The 18,727-nt window shown below is 35.2% G+C and overlaps 1 protein-coding gene across 3 annotated transcripts in view; it reads left to right on the forward strand.

The window, feature by feature from the left end:
- Positions 1–18,727, forward strand: part of LOC137650072 (adenine DNA glycosylase-like) — a 476,996-nt gene that overhangs the window by 151,624 nt on the left and 306,645 nt on the right. For all 3 annotated transcript variants that reach the window (XM_068383131.1, XM_068383130.1, XM_068383133.1), the window contains exon 5: positions 6,051–6,161. In XM_068383131.1, coding sequence (XP_068239232.1) covers positions 6,051–6,161 — 111 coding nt within the window. The remainder of the gene's footprint in view (positions 1–6,050; positions 6,162–18,727) is intronic.

Here is an 18,727-nt window from a genome sequence, read left to right on the forward strand (position 1 = left end):
AATGTGGCGTATACTGCCGCACTCTTTTCATCACGACATGATGATTTGGTACAAATTATCGTCGTTTCATTTTGCTGCCGTCTTTGCTGACACTGTCGTCACTGGCTGCAGTTCTCGCCCAAAATAGGGTATTGTTATCGTGCCCCTGATTTAGGAATATCCTTGGGAGTCAACGATGCCTTTAACTATCTGTGCTGTTGTGAACGGCAAATGTTTTATTTCTTAGAGACTGCCTTCTAAAAGGGGATTGCTCTATTATCTGTTGATGAGTACAAAACTCAGATCGACATAGAGACCTTACTTCTACTACTTGCGAGGAATCTTTATGTTAGTCAGTTTGGAGTTCTCTTTTGCGATAAGTTATACTTTAGAGTTAACCATTACACTTGGTTAATTGCTTCCATCACTTAATCAGATCCTTTAAGGATGTGGATTGGATTGTTCTTTCGTTTTCTTACAGGTGGGATTCCTATTTAGGAATCCCCTTGTCAGATTATGGATTAAAGAATAGCCTTCTATTTTTACCTTTGGTTGCTAATATTATCGATGCGTCGATATGTTTTGCATGGTAGGTGACTTCATTGCCTTCCTACTAGCCCTTTCTCTGCGAAGAGAGTAGGCTTTTGATTTTGATGAGCATCCTTGTTTCCCCTCGTAACAGAACGTTATACTCATGATTAAAGGGGATAATTTTAGTTGGGTTTATGTTCCAATCTAACGGCATTGAAGAGGTCTGGATATTGTGATCCTTTTTCTCTTTCTGATCACCAATTGCTAATGCTCACAATTTGGGAATTATTTTCTCAATTTTGACTGACTTATTGGAATGCTACTAATACATTCTTTTCAGCTTGGTGATTCAAATAGATAAAGGTACTCATGGTTGTTTTCTCCTCTTTACAGGTGGGATCTTCGAAGGAGATGCACTGTCGAGTTCAGATCTGTGCCAGGACCGTGAGGTATCCCTGTGGTCATGATACCTGCAGAACCCATGATAAATGCCTGAGAATGAAGGGTCCAGTCTCCTATTGAGACCCTCAGGATTGCAGTGTGTGTAAGTACTTACATCCTTCTGGATGGATATCGGAGGATGTCTCTGATGTCGACCGAGCATTTTTTCCAGAGATCTCTTCGTTCCTGGGTCAGGGGCTTCAAGAAGAATGCTGAACCAAAGGCTCCTTATCTTCCATCTGCAGAGTGGAAGGATATTCTTTTTCCTAAGATGGCCCTGGACTCGTTATTGGGTTACGCCCCACCTAGACCCATACCTACCGTCCAGATTCATGTAGACGGTTTTTTTATCCCCGGGTAGAGAATCAGCTCTCCTGTCGGCGGTAGATTTGGATGAACCCCTCCTTCATGTGGATGACTCTTACCTGCCCGAATTTGACTATGTTAGTGTGACTTCCGTGAGAGACTCAGTGTGTTCCGTTGTATCCACTGCTGTCACTACCGCGGCTTCTCTATCAACAGTTACGACTACGTCTCCCTTTTCAGGTACACTTTCTGTTTCTGTCCCTCCTCCATCCCCGATCGAGCTGGGGGAACCAACACTTCCTAAATTTCCAAGTAACTTGGAGGACAGGTCCCTGTTAGCAAACATGAAGTCTTTTATGGAAGGGACCCCAGAATATCAAAGAAGGATTTTTAAAGACTTGTGGGAGGAGATTCAGGCTTTGAAACCTCAACAGGATCCTTTTAAGGCTAACGTTTTACCCTCTCAGCTTCCCTCTTGCACGCAGCAAAACCCATGGAGGTACGTGGGTCATGCGGTGCTTTCAGAGGGTATTCTTCATATCGGAGAGGGGTTAGGCTCTAGACGGTTGCTGATCTGGAGTTTTATCCAGATATAGAGGCCTGCACCTTTTATGTTAGGTTAGCTGAAGGTGTTCCATTAAGAGATGACACTATCCCTAAAGAAGCGATCCTTTTATATCACACCAGAGCGCATCACCTGGCGGTGAAGGAAATGAAGATAGCAGGGTGTATTAACACACAATTAGGTACCTTTGGTGAAAGGTTGGCCACTTTTATAGCCCCCGACACAGTGGTTTTTCCTTTGCTTTGAAAGCCTCTTTAGCAGTAGAAAAGGCTATCTGGGAGGGTAAATCTCTTCCGGTCTTGGAAGAATGTAAACCTGTGTCACTTGTTCTTCCCCATGACGCTGAACATTGGCTGGATATCCAGTTTACATTTGCTGAAGGGAAATTAGATAAGGATATAGCCAGCCAGCAGTTTAACGAAAGACTGCCTAGGATTCCTGAACACTTACTTAAAACGGAATTGGAAGCTAGGGAGAGACTATCAGCTTCAATGTCTCTTCAATGCTTTGTAGAAATGATGATTGGTAATTTTATTTATGCTCCTGTCTTTTCTCTGATGGCCAAGATACACTTGGCTACTTTTATGAAGGATCTTTTTTACTTCTTTCAGGGTCGAAGATTATGCAGGAAGTATGCTCTTGCATCAGGGACTATTCGTCATGAACCGAAGCTCCTTATTGATGCTTGTATTTGGGGTATAGATCTTTTTCCACAGAATTTAGTAAAGGAGATCTTGGATAAAGCTGCAGCAGAAAAGAGAGAGTTTTCCAGAGATGGGGAATGTCTCTGAAGAGAAAATATATTCCTGGGGTCGGTCCTCACCCTAAGAGGGTCCGTAAACCAACATACCTTAGGAAGTCCTTTACCCCTTCTTCAGTTTGTGCTTCTCAAAATACATTTATTGTTCCTCATCCAGTGACTTCATAGTTTCCAACATTCAATCCTGGATTTGAACAAGGGACTCCGTTCTTTCGTTCCCCCAAGACAGAAAGAGGGGGTAGAGGCCGATCTGACAGGGGACGCAGGCCGAGGAGTCGGGGTCTCTGAAGTAACAGGGGAACTAGGGGCACACATCTTCCTTCAAAACAATGAAGATATTCCAGTAGGGGGAAGGCTGAAATTGTTCAAGGACAGGTGGGCGTTCAGTCCTTGGGCACAGAGCATGATTTCCAGCGGTCTAGGCTAGAAATGGAAGAGACAACCTCCAAGGATCAGAAGATTTTTTCCAGAAATCATCACCTCATCTGGAACAATATGTGCAGGACCTATTAAAGAAGAGAGTTATTCGTTGCACGAAATCTATGAAGTTTCAATGTCGTCTATTCTGCGTGCCAAAGAAAGATTCGATTATTCCTCGAACTATTCTTGACTTGTCCCATCTAAACCTGTTCGTCCAGTGCGACAAGTTCCGAATGCTGACTATTTCACAGATACGGACCTTACTACCCCGTGCGGCTTACACCATCTCTATAGATCTTACCTGCGCTTATTGGCATCTTTCGATAGGTCGACGCTTCTCCTCCTACCTTGGTTTCAGACTGGAGAGAAGGGCTTATTTATTCAGAGCTATGCCATTCGGGCTCAGCATAGCTCCGAGGATTTTCACGAAGGTTATTGATGAAGTCGTTCAACAATTAAGGGAAAGAGACCTTGAGGTAGCGGCATACATGGATGACTGGCTTGTGTGGTCTCCCTCAGCAAGGGAATGCACGGAAGCAACATATCATGTTGTCAGATTCCTACAAAATCTAAGATTCCGAATAAACTTCAAAAAGTCAAGACTGAACCCGGCTCAGGTGTTCCAGTGGTTAGGGATTTGTATGAATCTGAAGACTCCTACTGTACGTAAACACTGTACACGCCTGTCTATTTTAATGTAGTAGTAAAGTCATAGTCTGGCACATGAAAAATACCTTTATGACATGTAAACATAACTAGGGCTAAAAGAACCCATGGGTTGCATGAATATAGAATGATAAAAAGGACCAGTAACAAAAAAATATACACAATTTCTTTTATGTAAGTAGAAATCATTGTAACCCAAAGACTTGCTACATATATATGTATTAGATAATGTATCACATTAATTGACATTTGCATAGTTCACCATTGTAGTTATGATGCTAGATAATTCATTCATTCCTTCAGAAGTTGGCACTTTATTAAAGATCTAGTTAGTTTTTTATGGCTTTATTTTTTTTATCAAGAGTTATTAATAGGTGTTGTAGTCTTCCAATTAAGGAAGTTATAAGTGATCATTGTAGTTATGTTGCCAGGCAACATTTAATTAATCATTGATTCACATCTTAGAAGACCTAGTTCTATTCCTTTCCCTACATCCTTGCTCCTTACTCATTTTGTTAACATAAACCAAGGATCATGCCCAGGTAAAGGTGGCTAGAATGATAGCTCACTTGATGGAATTACACAAAGTCATGGGTTCTTGTATATCCTAGCTAATTTTCCTGCTCTCTGAGTATAATGCAATAAAGTAAAAGAATTTTTTTTTTTTGTGATGTGTTCATTCTTTTTTGTATAATTTTTAACTGTTTCTTAAGATTTAATTAAGCATGTTAAAGTAGAGGAAGAGGGGTGAGTTACCTTTTAGAAATGAAAATGAAAATATTCGAAGGAATCAGAAATTAGAGGTAGGTGGAAAGAACATTTTATATAAATACTAAATAGGCCACCCCTACCAAATGAGGAAGACATGCTTGAGGCCAAACATGATCTTCGTAAAAATGTATCTTTCGATTGCCAGTGTTGTTTTGGCAATCAAACAACTGAAAACTATAAGCCATCAGGAGTGGATGGTATTGCATTTGAAGTTTTATAGGCTTATTAGATTCAGACACCCATTGTGTTCAATCTATTATTCAATCATATGTGGCGAGATGAAGTCACGCCTGTTGAGTGGAAAAAGAAAGGATTGTTGTTAGAGTACCCAAGAAGGGAGATTTAAGAGACTGGGAATTGGCGAGGGATCACATTGTCACCAGTTGGTGTGAAAGTTTTTTCCAAGGTAATATTGAATAGATTAGATCCTATAGCAGATAGAATAGTTCGAAGACAGCAAGCACTTTTTAGAAAGTGTGGAGGATGTGAAGATCAAATTTCTATTTTACGACATTCAGCTCAATAGTGTAACCTACTAAAATTACCTTTGGTTTTATGCTTTATGGATTTTAAGAAAGCACTCAATAGTATTTCATGTAGTATGTTAAAAAGGATTCTGTGGCACTATGGGATACCAGAAAAGATTGTAAACATCATAATGGACGTACATAGCGGAATTTGTATCATGGTAATGGCTGATAGTGGTCTTACTGATGTATTTGAAGTCAAGACTGGGGTACTACAAGATGGAATACTGTCCCCTCTAATGTTTATTAGTATGATTGATCATATTATTAACAAGGTAATGCAAGGAATGAATAATGGCATTTAATGAAAAGGGGACCAGAGACTATGTGATCTTGAATACCAAAAATTATATTGCTCTAATTTCCTCTGCAATGGCTGAAATTCAGTAAAAGATAAATAGGTTAGTAGTGGATGGGAGAAAAGTTGGATTGATGATCAACCAGAGGAAGACTGAGGTCATGCAGATTCAGAGAAGTGATCAGACTAATTGCTTTATCGGAAGAGTAATATTACCCAACTCGAACCCTTTTCAAATATATAAGAACCATCATTACCAGCAATAGATCTCCCTTTACAAAATTGAAGGGGAGAATAAGGAGGGCAGAACAAACAATGGACATGCTATAAACAGTCTGAAGGTCAAATCAAATCGAATATTAGTTCATAGCAAAATCAAATATGCATTTCACTTGCAAGATCGATAATAACTTATGGCAGCAGCATATAACAAATGTGGCAATTCACGAAGTGGAAGTGGTTCTCAGTGTGAACAATATAAATTAGTTAGAGTATCAAGATGGATATGGATGGAGGTATATTTAAGAAGGGAAGATGAGTTAGTCCAGGATGGTACCTGAATGGAAACCAATGGTCAGGAGAGGATATGGTAGACCAAGAGAAACAAGGCTGATGACAACACATGGGGAGGTTGGATCTAAGAATTAGGTTGAGCTCAGAGAGATGGCACAGTGGGTACCAGAGAATTAAGATAAATTTCAGTCTCTCTTGTTGTATGATTGTTCTGTTGCTTCTAGATTTCTATCACAACTCAAAACTGTATTGCAACTTTGATTCTATTTTCAGACAACTATAGACCACATGTGGAAACTGGCAGATGAACTTGTGGATCCGAATAGACCAGGTGATTTCAATCAAGCCATGATGGAGTTGGGAGCCACTGTTTGCACTCCAAAGGTATTGAAATTTAAAAATTATTTCATTTTAGCTACAAACTGCTTGTAGACTCACCTATGCACTGCTCATCAATTGGCATCATTAAAAAAAGAATGATGTCAGCAGATAAAAAAGAAATGAGCATCCAGAAATAAAGATTAATACCTATTTGTAGATGATATTCAGTTAGCTCCTTCATTTATCTCTTTTCATCAGAGTTTTTGATGTTATGGAACATCATTATTTTCCTAGTCTATTCTACAAAAAGCCAAAGGAAAATACAAACTCCTACCCATCATCACCCTGAAACCTCTAGGTTTAGATACAGGAAATTACCTGTAAATCTTATAAAGAAATTTAAAATTTGTTTAAGATTTTAGTATTTATAGTATTATTATATCTTTGAAGGGCTTTCTTTAAAAATTTGCTCAATTTTATACTGTATTAGTGAAAACCAGTTATCAAGTTATACAGTTCATTCAAATTCCTCATTCATTTACCCAAAACCAGTTCAAAAGTTTTAAAAGAGAAAAGAAAAACATTTTAAACTTATAATAAACTAAGAACAATTAAATTACAAGTCTTTTACCTCCAAGTAATTTTGAATCCCTATAACCTATTTTATTTTTATGAACCTCCCTGGTATTCCTATTGCTTCTCTCTGGAAGCTTAGTTCTATCCATATTTAACCCTAAAACAAAGAAAATTTCCATTTTCTTTTCTTTCAATTGACTTATGCCTTTTAATAAGGTAATGAGACAGTCTAGCAGTTGATGCTTATAACTAATGGTTGGGGCACACCAGATAACCTATGTGTTTCAGTCTCTGTAACGTTGGGTTAGACAAAAGTCTCAAGCTCCAGATTGTTCAATATAGGTTTTTTTTTATTCTGCTGTGTAGAATTTTCAGTGGAATAGTTTCTGGATGATAATGAATCGCATTCATGTCTCTTGTAGGGGACAGTAGTGGGATTTAAATAACTATTATGTGAGCAAAGGCCTCACTGTTCTTTTTATGGAAAAGTATATTTTTATGGTTGTCAACCAGAATAAAAGTTTAAAGTGAAAATGGAAACTTTCCTTTAGTGTAGGGGAAAATCCAGAGAAAACTAGGCTACTTAATTATAGTGGAGTTGATACCTGCATTACAGATATGGGATCCTATCATAAGGCATCAAATTCATTATTTACTGTAGACCCTTCTGCAAAATTCTCATCTTCCTGCAATCCTTTTAGACTACTACTGTAGATTGCAAGGCAAAAGACATTCTTGGTGGCATGAATCTTAACATCCCTCCACTATTGAAGTTAGCAATCTTATAGCAATCTAATATTTCATATGTAGATGATATGGCATATTGTATGATTTCCTTAGAGCAAAATGTTTCTGATAAAGTTTCAGCAAAAGCTGATTGGTTGCATCATGATTTGGATGACAGTACTCATCATTTACTAGCAGGCCCCTCTTAATGAGATAATGCCTTGACGGAGTCGTGTGGTTTCTTCATATTGTTGAAGAATTGTGACGGGCAAGAGGGCTCTCGAACTTGGGGAAATTGCTCCCCCAGTTTGAGTCTAAATTTCTCTCTCATCTATTTCTTCTCAATGTCACTTCGACCTTCTCTTAATTTCATAAATTTTCTTTCGTCTTGCTGCCGTAACTATGAGTATTTCTGTTGAATATATATATATATATATATATATATATATATATATATATATATATATATATATATATATATATATATATATATATATTTATATATATATACACACACACACACACACATATATATATATATATATATATATATATATATATATATATATATATATATATATATATATATATGTATATATATATATATATCTATATCTATATATATATATATATATATATATATATATATATATATATATATATATATATATATATATATATATATATATATATATATATATATATGTATATATGTGTGTGTGCATATATTTTGTATTTTATTTGTTCATTTATTTATTTAATGATTTTTATTTTACTATTATAATGGCATGGTGTTTCCACATTCGATATTACTGCCTGCTTAATGCTTAAATGAATGTGAGAAGGGATTATGGTTGGGATGTATTTGCATTATATGTGAAAGTATTCTCAAGGGTTGGGTCATCGAAATTCAAGGAGGATCCAATCCTTGAGGTGGGACTCTTGGCTTCTGGCTGGAAGCCCATCATTACAGATATGGTGAGAATGATTCCCTATTTTCTTGATCTCAGTCCTAATCGGCAGGTTTAGCTTACACATGTGCTTCTATATCTGTTTGGGTGCTATCCTTCAGGTTGGGCATAGAGTGGACCATTTGGGAAGTATACTCTCATTATGCCAATAGTGGAAAATGCAAATTTCCTCTCCAAAAATATACTCTCTTGATATTCTCTAGCAGGTAAATCAACCAACAACAAAAACAAAAACAAACTAAACACAGCCCTTTATTATGGATCCTGCTGACAACTACTCCCCCTCCCCTGGATATGTTGAAACCCCCTGTGGAGGAAAGTTGGATAATTCAACTACACAATAAAATAAAAAGAATTAATGTTACTCGGATAAGATGGAGTATAACATTTCCATTAGGCAACTAGTAAATGGGGGTGAGGCAAATCAACAAGTGTCTCTTTCACATACCTCACAATGCTGAGAAGATCAATCGAATAATTTTCACATGTCATAATGGGAGTAAATATATCCGCAATTATCCTTCAGGAAAAAACCCAGTTAACCCTGGATAGGTACGGTGGGTCGTTTGCGACCCCGAGCGTCAAAAAAAAACAGGTTTTTCTCACGTGACTCACCCCTGTGACTGAATTTGTGGGTGATCGACCTGCAGGAGGTGTCTCCCCTACACGCTCTAGTAGTGTCCAGATGTGCATTGCTGTAGCTGTACTCCTTCCCCGATTTTTGAGACGCGTCGGGGTCGTTCGCGTCCGAGTTTACCCTTCTGAGGTAGTTTGCATAATTATCAAAGTTATTACGTATTATGAAATTGTCGTAGAATGGTGCAACTTGTATAGGTTATCAGTTGTGGAAAGTCTTGGTGGATTGTTTGGCTACCATGTGCATGTTTTTTTTTTTAGTTAAAATGTCGTTCATCACCACGAGGACCATTTTACCGCGAGTGCCCCTTTTTCATTTTTTTTCATTTTTTTGCCAAGTCATTTTTCCGTAAGATATTGCCAAATAGTGTCGTAAAACTTTTGCTTGTTTAGTGTTGGAAAGTGTGTCTAGATGATCTGGCTACCCATGCATGACTTTGTTTTTGTCAGATACGACGTAGTTATTGGTATATTGGGTATTTAACTGCGGTTACCAATTTCTGTTTTTTTTTCAATATTTGTAAAAATTACTACGTAGTAAGGAATTGCCGTATATTATTCATTTTTTTTTCATGTTTATGTGTTAGAAAGTGTGCCTTGATGGTTGGGCTAACACGTGCATGTCTTTTTTTTTATCTGAGATGTCGTATATTAGAATGTCGGGCATTTTACCGCGAGTGTCCCTTTTTAATTTTTTTTAATTTTTTTGCCAAGTCATTTTTCCGTAAGATATTGCGAAATAGTGTCGTAAAACTTTTGCTTTTTTAATGTTGGAAAGTGTGTCTAGATGATCTGGCTACCCATGCGTGATTTTGTTTTTGTCAGATACGACGTAGTTATTGGTATATTGGGTATTTAACTGCGGTTGCCAATTTCTGTTTTTTTTTCAATATTTGTAAAAATTTACTACGTAGTAAGGAATTGCCGTATATTATTGATTTTTTTTTCATGTTTATGTGTTAGAAAGTGTGCCTTGATGGTTGGGCTAACACGTGCATGTCTTTTTTTTTTTTATCTGAGATGCCGTATATTAGAATGTTGGGCATTTTTCCGCGAGTGCCCCTTTTTATTTGTTTTGCATTTTTTTGCTTAGTCATGTTACCGTAAGGAATTGGCAAGTAGTGTCGCAAAACTTATATTTTTATAGTGTTGGAAAGTGTTTCTAGATGATCTGGCTACCCATGCCTATTTTTTTTTTAGCCAGATATGGCGTATATATAAGTATGTGTTCGATTTTCCTGTGATTGCCATTTTTTCGTTTTTTCCCATTTCTTTCAAAATTACTACGTACTAAGGAACTATCACAGAGTAATGTTTCATTTATATGTTTATTTGTCGGAAAATATGCCTTGATGGTTTGCCTAGCACGTGGCTGAAATTCTTTTTTTCTGAAATGCCGTATATTAGAATGGCCATTTTTCCACGAGTGCCCCTTTTTATTTGTTTTGCATTTTTTTGCTTAGTCATGTTACCGTAAGGAATTGGCAAGTAGTGTCGCAAAACTTATATTTTTATAGTGTTGGAAAGTGTTTCTAGATGATCTGGCTACCCATGCCTATCTTTTTTTTAGCCAGATATGGCGTATATATAGGTATGTGTTCGATTTTCCGGTGATTGCCATTTTTTCGTTTTTTCCCAATTCTTTCAAAATTACTACGTACTAAGGAACTATCACAGAGTAATGATTCCTCTAGATGTTTATTTGTCGGAAAATTTTGTTTACTTTTTTTTTGATTGAATATCATCAAATTTTTTTAGCTAAAATATTGTTTTACATTTTTTTTTTCGATTTTATTTCCCTTCAAAAAAAATTTTTTGGGTCAGAATTTTAATTTTATAGTCGTAAAATAATCGACAATTATCCAGCAACCCACCATACAATTTTTATGCATATCCAATAATAATTAGATTAGTAAATAACACCTTGAAATTGAGTCAGTGTGGTTGGCGGCCATTTTGTTGACATATCCGAAGCGTAAGCTGCCCTATCTATATATATTCTTGTTCCCTATAGAATTTTTTGATATTTTGGTATATTTTTACCTGCATAAATATCATATTATATATTAGATATATGTATTTTTTTACGAAATTTCCAAGTACTCAAAAAATTACCTTTAGATATGGCCCCTGATATAAATGTAATTTACAAAATAATGAAGATTTTTTTACATATTTCTATTTTAGGATAACATATGTTTATTCCCTAAAAAAAATAGCCACTTCCTATTTCATTTGGGTACCCAAAAAAATTCATGAAATTTGGACAATTTTTTTTGGCCAAAAAAAGTTACCCTTTTTTTCTCATTTCAGATCTTCACCTCCATGGGTCTGACTTCATCCAAAATACATCAAGATGTGTCCTAAACATTCAAGAATCAATTCCTAAAAGGATTTGTGTATATATGTATAAACTTTTTTTTATGAATTTTTATGTCAGGTCTTTTTTTTTCTACTTAATTTTTTAAAATATTTATAATAAATAGTTTTTCTGCAGATGAGTAGTATTTATCTTTACAGTTGTTTTAAGCATTCATTGAAGTTTTTTTTGGCAAAAGAAAAAAGGAGGTTACTGCAAAAACTGATTTTTCAAGAATTTTTTTTGGCGTCGGGGTCGTTCGCGTCCGAGTATACCCTTAAAGGGGTGTCCGAGGACCGTACCTATCCAGGGTTAAGTAATCGCTCCTGAAACAACAAAACATACCACAAAGCATCATGCAAATCAAACTTATATAAATTTGGCATATATTACATATTGACAAAATAGAAAGAAATCCCACCCATTACAGTCCTCAAAGGGAAAATCAAAGCAATTCATAACAGTATAATGAAATGGAGAATTAATTGTAGGTTACTTTGAAAATGAAAGGTTGATTAGCATGATACTATAAATATATACTTAATTCACATATTAGTCTTATATAAGAACTGCAATGGATCAGCAAATGAAAATATTGATGGTAACCTACCGTGGCCCCCCTTAGGGCCGATAATAGTCGCACGGGTATTAGTCTAACAACCACACTCCTAGGCCTAACCTATTAGACTACTAACATGAACTATGCATTACTAAGACATAGAATGTGGGTTAGTTTAACCTAACACAAGATCAAACGATCATACATGATATTGAATGCTCGGCAACAATACCGCACCATATAGCGTAAAACACACTACTGTGAAATAAATAAATGGCCTCTAGAGCATGTAAGCCATCACAACTAGAGGTATGTAACTATCCTCAGATGAGGACACTATGCTTGCTATCAACTGGAATAGATGACTATATCAACAGGCCCCTCACATATACTCATCTATCCCCTAACGATAATATAATAAACTCGGAGTGTATTCACTGCTAAAAACCCGGCGACAACAGGTGCCAAATAAGTCGAGATGTTCTCTCGGGCACGTTTGTAATAAGACGACAAAATTGTCGGGATTTCTCCCATACCTTAACCCTTAAGCCAATGTTCGTATTTTCTGCCATACCTTAACCCTTAGCCAATGTTCGTATGTTTAATACAATTATGAAATAAATACTTGGACATAAGTTAGTTAACAGGGGGGACATTTCTAGATGGAAAAAAGATAATGAATAACAATAGAATGATACAATAACTGGATTATTAATATCTAAAATAACCAGTTATTCTCTATACAATTAATGTTGAAGTCGAATCAGAACTCCGATGTCCGAACACAACTTCCAACAAAAGAACATGTTTTCAAGGAAACCTTGATAATTTTAATGAAATAAGAACATCCTTATATTGTTACAATAATAACAAACTCCAATAATGAAATAAATCTATATTTCAAATATTAAATATACTGGAAATCAAGAACAAGAAATAAAATAATGGAGACCTTTCATGTGACGTCATCAGACGACTACTAACAGCAGAACTGATTCTGTTGAGTCGAACATTCGACACACCCCCCCCCCTCCCCCGCACTATTGATGACATCTGGCAATTTTCGCAGGGGAAATTCTGTTACTGACTTAGGAATGAAAAAGAACCACTCTAATGTTTAGAAATTAAAAGTAATTCATATATGCAACTTGCCAATAAGCTGTCATTATGAAGCATTGTTGATACATTTAAGCTTATGGTAAGATCACTGAAATAAGTATAAATTTAAGGGAGGAAGATGAAAAATGTGAAAAATGGATCTGCTTTGATAATGTCAAGGAAGTTTTTAAAGTGGTCTGTGAGGTCTCAAAAATTAAAATTGATATTAGTTAGATTACTGGAGCACTATGCATATATCCCCCCCTAGTGACTGGACCCAAAATGAGTCTATGGACCTGAAAATAAACTCAGTAAGAGAAATAAAGCCTAAACCACCAATGCAACATCAAAGAGAGAATACTACTATTTTGAATTTGGTAAACTAATACAAAAGAAAGTAGGCACTATAGAGCATGGAGACATTTCTAGGTTTTACAAGAAGTCCATTTCAATTTATGCCAAACCTAGAGCACAGTCTTTTATGCTAATTAATATAAAGATAGAAGAAAATTTAATGGTAGATGGCACGCTGCATATGAATTTCAGTTATGGTAGAGGGGTTATTTTTAACAAAGATCATTATGAATTTGATTAAGAAGAAATATTATATATATGCCCTAGAGAAATATAGAAGGTTCATAATATTCCAAGAACCACTATGATTATTTTAACATTTCAAGACAATGACGTACCGTCTCATGTATACATTGAAAATGAGAGGATTCCAGTCCGTGTCTGTAAATCGTAACCTTTACAATGCTATAATCCTTGTAGATTTGACACCCATCCAGAGTATACAAAAATGAAAAGATCTGCAAAAATTTTTTGGATCCTGAGCATGAACCTTGCACTTCTATTTCAAAGTGCACTAAGTGTAGCCAGAATCATAAAAATACTAAGAAATGTTCTCAGTATGAATTAGAATAATCTGCTGTTCAGGAGTCAGCTAGTTTAGATAAAGAAAATTTGTAGTTGATGACCTCGGCAACAAAAAGGATCAATTCGCCAATATAGTAATACCTCTAGATACAGTTACCGAAGTGGGTTTAATATCATGAATATTTCGTATAATGAAGGCAATTTTACATCTAAATTGCCTAATTCGTTTCTAAGCTCTACAAAAACACCACATTAAATTTTATAATAATGCCGAACCACAAGGAAATACAGCCAAATACTTTTGAATTATTCAATACAGTATACCTAATCTAACTGTTAATACTTGTATATGAAGTATTTAATAGAACATAATGCAATAATAAATGGAAAATAATATAATTCGTATGGAACAATACTGTACATATACAAAGTATGCAGTACTGTACATACTATACTTTATTAAAGTTACCCTTACCATAGAGAGGTACGTTCTCTATCGTTGGCAACTAAATAACTTTCTTCAACTTGTGCTTATTTTTAACTGCTTTCATTTTACTTTTCAGTAATAGAATTAATATTTATTGGTGATATGTCAATAAATAACCTGCCTTCTTTTTCACACTTAATAATTTTAAGCTATTTTATTGTAATACAAGCAAGATTCATTTATGTTAATATGTAGGGGAGACCGGGGCTAGTTGGCCACAGGGGTAAGTTGGCACAACTGCAATATTTCCTATGTTTGACGATAAATAGCTCTGATATCACTACCACGTGGTCACTCTATGTTTGTTCAGTTACCAAGAAAACGCCATCAGGATACATTGTACGGGAATTGACTTGTGGTCAAAAGTTTGATTTTGATAATGGTAAGTAAAATCTGAGAAATTACTATTCTTTTCTAAAACATGTGCTAAATTACTCGATAGGCTGAATGTTTTCTAGATAGAATATCTCTTGAAATATGGAAATAAATTGATAATAATACAAAGTTTTTAAAGTTTAAGGTTATTCATCAGATCCCGTTTTAATAACAGTTTCTTGGTTGGGGCATGTTGGCACAGCAAGACTGGGGCAAGTTGGCACTGTGCCAACTTGCCCCAAAGACATATTCTTATTAATTTTTGGACACTTTTAGGCAATATTGCAACAATTTTCCCATTGTTTTTTTAGACATGGTTAGATCATACCAAAGAAAAACTGAACGAGCCTTAACTCCACCTGATGTGATTCTAAGGGCTGTCAAATGTGTAAAGTTTGAACACAAGTCAATAAGAGGGGTTGCAAAAGATTTTGCCATTCCATTTCGAACGCTTACACGTTATTGCCAGAAAATAACTGATGAACATTTCCTGATTAATAGCCCTCCAGGTAGTTCAGGAGCAGCTAATCTATCAGGGTGGATGAAAGAGTCTGACTTTGTTGGGTTTCTTAACCATTTTGTGAAACATACTAAATGTTCAAAAGAGAGCCCAGTGATTTTATTACTAGACAATCATGAGTCTCACCTGTCCATAGATGGCATGAATTATGGTAGCCTAAATGGAATTGTTGCTTTTTCATTCCCCCCATACTGATCTCATAGGATGCAACAGCTTGATATAAGTATTTACGGACCACTGGAGAAGTATGTAAATAGATCCTGTGACTCTTGGATGACAAATCATCCAGTTTCTACAATGAATATATATGATATTCCAGGAATTATTTCCACTGCATTGCCACTTGCTGTAACTCCTCCCAATATCTTAGCTGGGTTCAAATCTGCAGGGATTTCACCCTTTAATATAGATATATTTCAGGAAGAAGATTTTATGGGTGCTTATGTAACAGACAGGCCTTTTATTTGCCTAATGATTTGTCTGAAATGCAAGCATCTCAAGAAAATGGAAGCTCTGGTATGCTGGATCTATATCCATCAGAGGCTACAGACAAAACTACAAACCAAGCTGGTTCTCCTTCCACACTCAGGGATGCCCAATTAGAGGGGATAAATGAACTTGTGGCTCCAAATATGGCAATCAGTCACGTAAATGAACCAACACCATCTACTTCAGGAGTCTCTACACATAAAAAAATCAACTTGAGTTTAACACCAGAAGCAGGTTCAAGAAAGGGAAACTCATTGAACAAAAGGAAGCAAACCACTGCAATCTTGACAGATACTCCAGTTAAAAGACCATTAGAAGAATTGTGTTTTCAGGGAAAAAGAAAACAAGATAAAGAATTCCAGAAAGCTCAGAATCTGAAGAGGAGGAAACCTACTGTTTGGTATGTGTAGAACCATTTTTCAATAGGAAAACGCGGGAAATGTGGGTGCAATGCTTGGTTTGCAAAAGATGGGCTCATGAAAATGCACTGATAATTTTTCTTTCTTTTTTTTTAATTGTAATCACTGATTCAAATGATGAAACAGACTAGCTTCCCCCTCCTTGCTTTGAAAGTGTAACATTTATTTTGTGATTTGAATGTTTTTAGAGACTACATTGAAGGTTTTGAGGTATTTCATTAGATCTGTTTTTCTTTTAGTTAAAGTGAGAATTGTGATTCAAATGGTAGTGTTTATTTTCTTATTTTCATAACAGAAACTGTGATTTACAATAAGTTTCCCTTTCGGCCATTCAAATACTAGTTTTATTGTCTTGTTTGCCAGAGAGTTTTCAATGATAAAAAAACATTTGTTTAAACATTTGTAATATTAAGTGCTGTGATTTCTATGATACTAAGAATAGGTGCTCTACTAAATAGTGTTTAAATATCTTTAAACGAGACCAAAATATTATGAGCCAACTTACCCCGCATGTGGGGTATGTTGGCACATGTGAGAAATATTTTTTGAAACCAATTTGTGTTTTTATTTGGTCATGAACCAACGTCTGTGATGCACTGAAATGTAGTCAGATGTTTATATTTTTCATTCATATAATAAAATCTCCAAAATACCCCATAGTTTTATACCTATGAATAAAAATGTAAAAAGTGTGCCAACTAGCCCCGGTCTCCCCCTACATGTACTTACTTTGCAGAATGAATCAACTTTAATTGTTCAGTAAATAATTTTTCAACTATTATTTATCTACTGAAATGAAAGAAAAATATATCGCTAATGTTTTGATATGCGTAGTAGCATAGTGCGTATGTACATATTGTACATACACACAATACAGTACTGTTCTTTGTGGGTTTTAATTTGAAAATGTACTTATTGATATAAATTAGAATTAAATGTAAATAAGGAATTATGACATTAAAAGGAAAAATAGGTTACGATCAGTTATTTAGTTACGAAAACGAAAGAAAAATATATTGCTAATGTATTTGATATGCATAGTAGCATTGTGTGCTTGTACATACAATACATTTCTGTTTATTGTGTTTTTAATTTAAAATGTACATCTTGATGTAGAATTAAATAAATAAATAATCATGCCATTAAAAGTAAAACATATGGTACGATCTGTTATTTATTCACCAAAATAAAAGAAAAATATATTGCTAGTGATTTGATATACAGTATGTAGTAGCATTGTGCGTGCGACATACTCTACATACACACATTGCAGTACTTTTCATTGTGTATTTTTAACTTAAAAATGTACCTATTGATATAAAATAGGAGAGCAGGATCTTATGGCAGTAACTAGCATCAAGGTAATGAGATAATCAATGGGAGGGCAGAACGATGGTGGTGAGTTTACAGTTTTGGTGCACGCGAATTTTTTAATTATTTTTTTCAGCAGCCCAGTGAATTTTGTTATGTATCATGGGTTTTTTTCGTACTATGAGACAAAAAAATCTTCATCTCTCTTTTCCTATCCTGAATTTTTCGTATACAGAAACTTTCATATCCAGAGGTATTACTCTACTTCTTTGCCCAGTGTTATTTCACTAAAAGCTTTTTTTCCCTCTTCAGCTGGAAACCAAGTTGTTTTAAGCATTACAGGTAAAACAGAAAATATAAAAAACTATAATTGTGTAAACATTTTCCACAACAGGAATTATGAGATATATCTTTAAAAAATATTTGGGAAAATTGAAAGGAGGAAATAAAAACTTTCAAATGACAAAGACCATTTTGAGAGCTATGTCTCATTTGCTGACTCATCAAAGGCTAATATTGTCTCAATTAAAACTGAAGAATTAAGATGTCCCTGGCCTTTGTAGCCATGTAAAGTTATACAACGTTAAATTTGTTATAAACGCTGAATTTAACTTCTTTCTCAAGGACACTGATCTCCATGGGGGCGAGAAACAAATTACGCTAAGAGGCATAACTGAAAGAGTCTGGCATGTAGTTTCCTACAAGGAAGAGCATAACAATATAATCAAGGTAACTTGAAAAGATATGGTCATCGTTTGCTAGTTAAAGCTAGCAAGGAAACACAAGTAGTACTGCTTACTAAAATTTGCATCTTCCCCATCTGATGATATTGAGAATGCATCTCCACAGCTGACTTTTAATCTAGCTAAAGGAGTAATTTATTACAAAGATCTGTATGAATTCTTAAAAGAGTACATATTGAAGAGGTAGGTGTCTTTTCAATATTTCTCAAGTGAAAAAGCTGAAAGGAACCAATAAATAAATCTTGATAGTGTTTACCTCACCTTATATGCCAGACTATATAAAGATTTGACATAAAATGTTATAAATCTTTGATATCAAAAGCACTACTGGGCAAAGATGTTTTAAGTGTTTCAAGTTCCTTGACTTCCCCAGACATTGTATTATTATTATTATTATTATTATTATTATTATTATTATTATTATTATTATTATTATTATTATTATTATTATTATTATTATTACTCCCTGAGCCTACAACCC

The sequence above is a fragment of the Palaemon carinicauda genome, chromosome 11 (genome assembly GCF_036898095.1).
Source record: "Palaemon carinicauda isolate YSFRI2023 chromosome 11, ASM3689809v2, whole genome shotgun sequence".
NCBI lineage: Eukaryota > Metazoa > Arthropoda > Malacostraca > Decapoda > Palaemonidae > Palaemon > Palaemon carinicauda.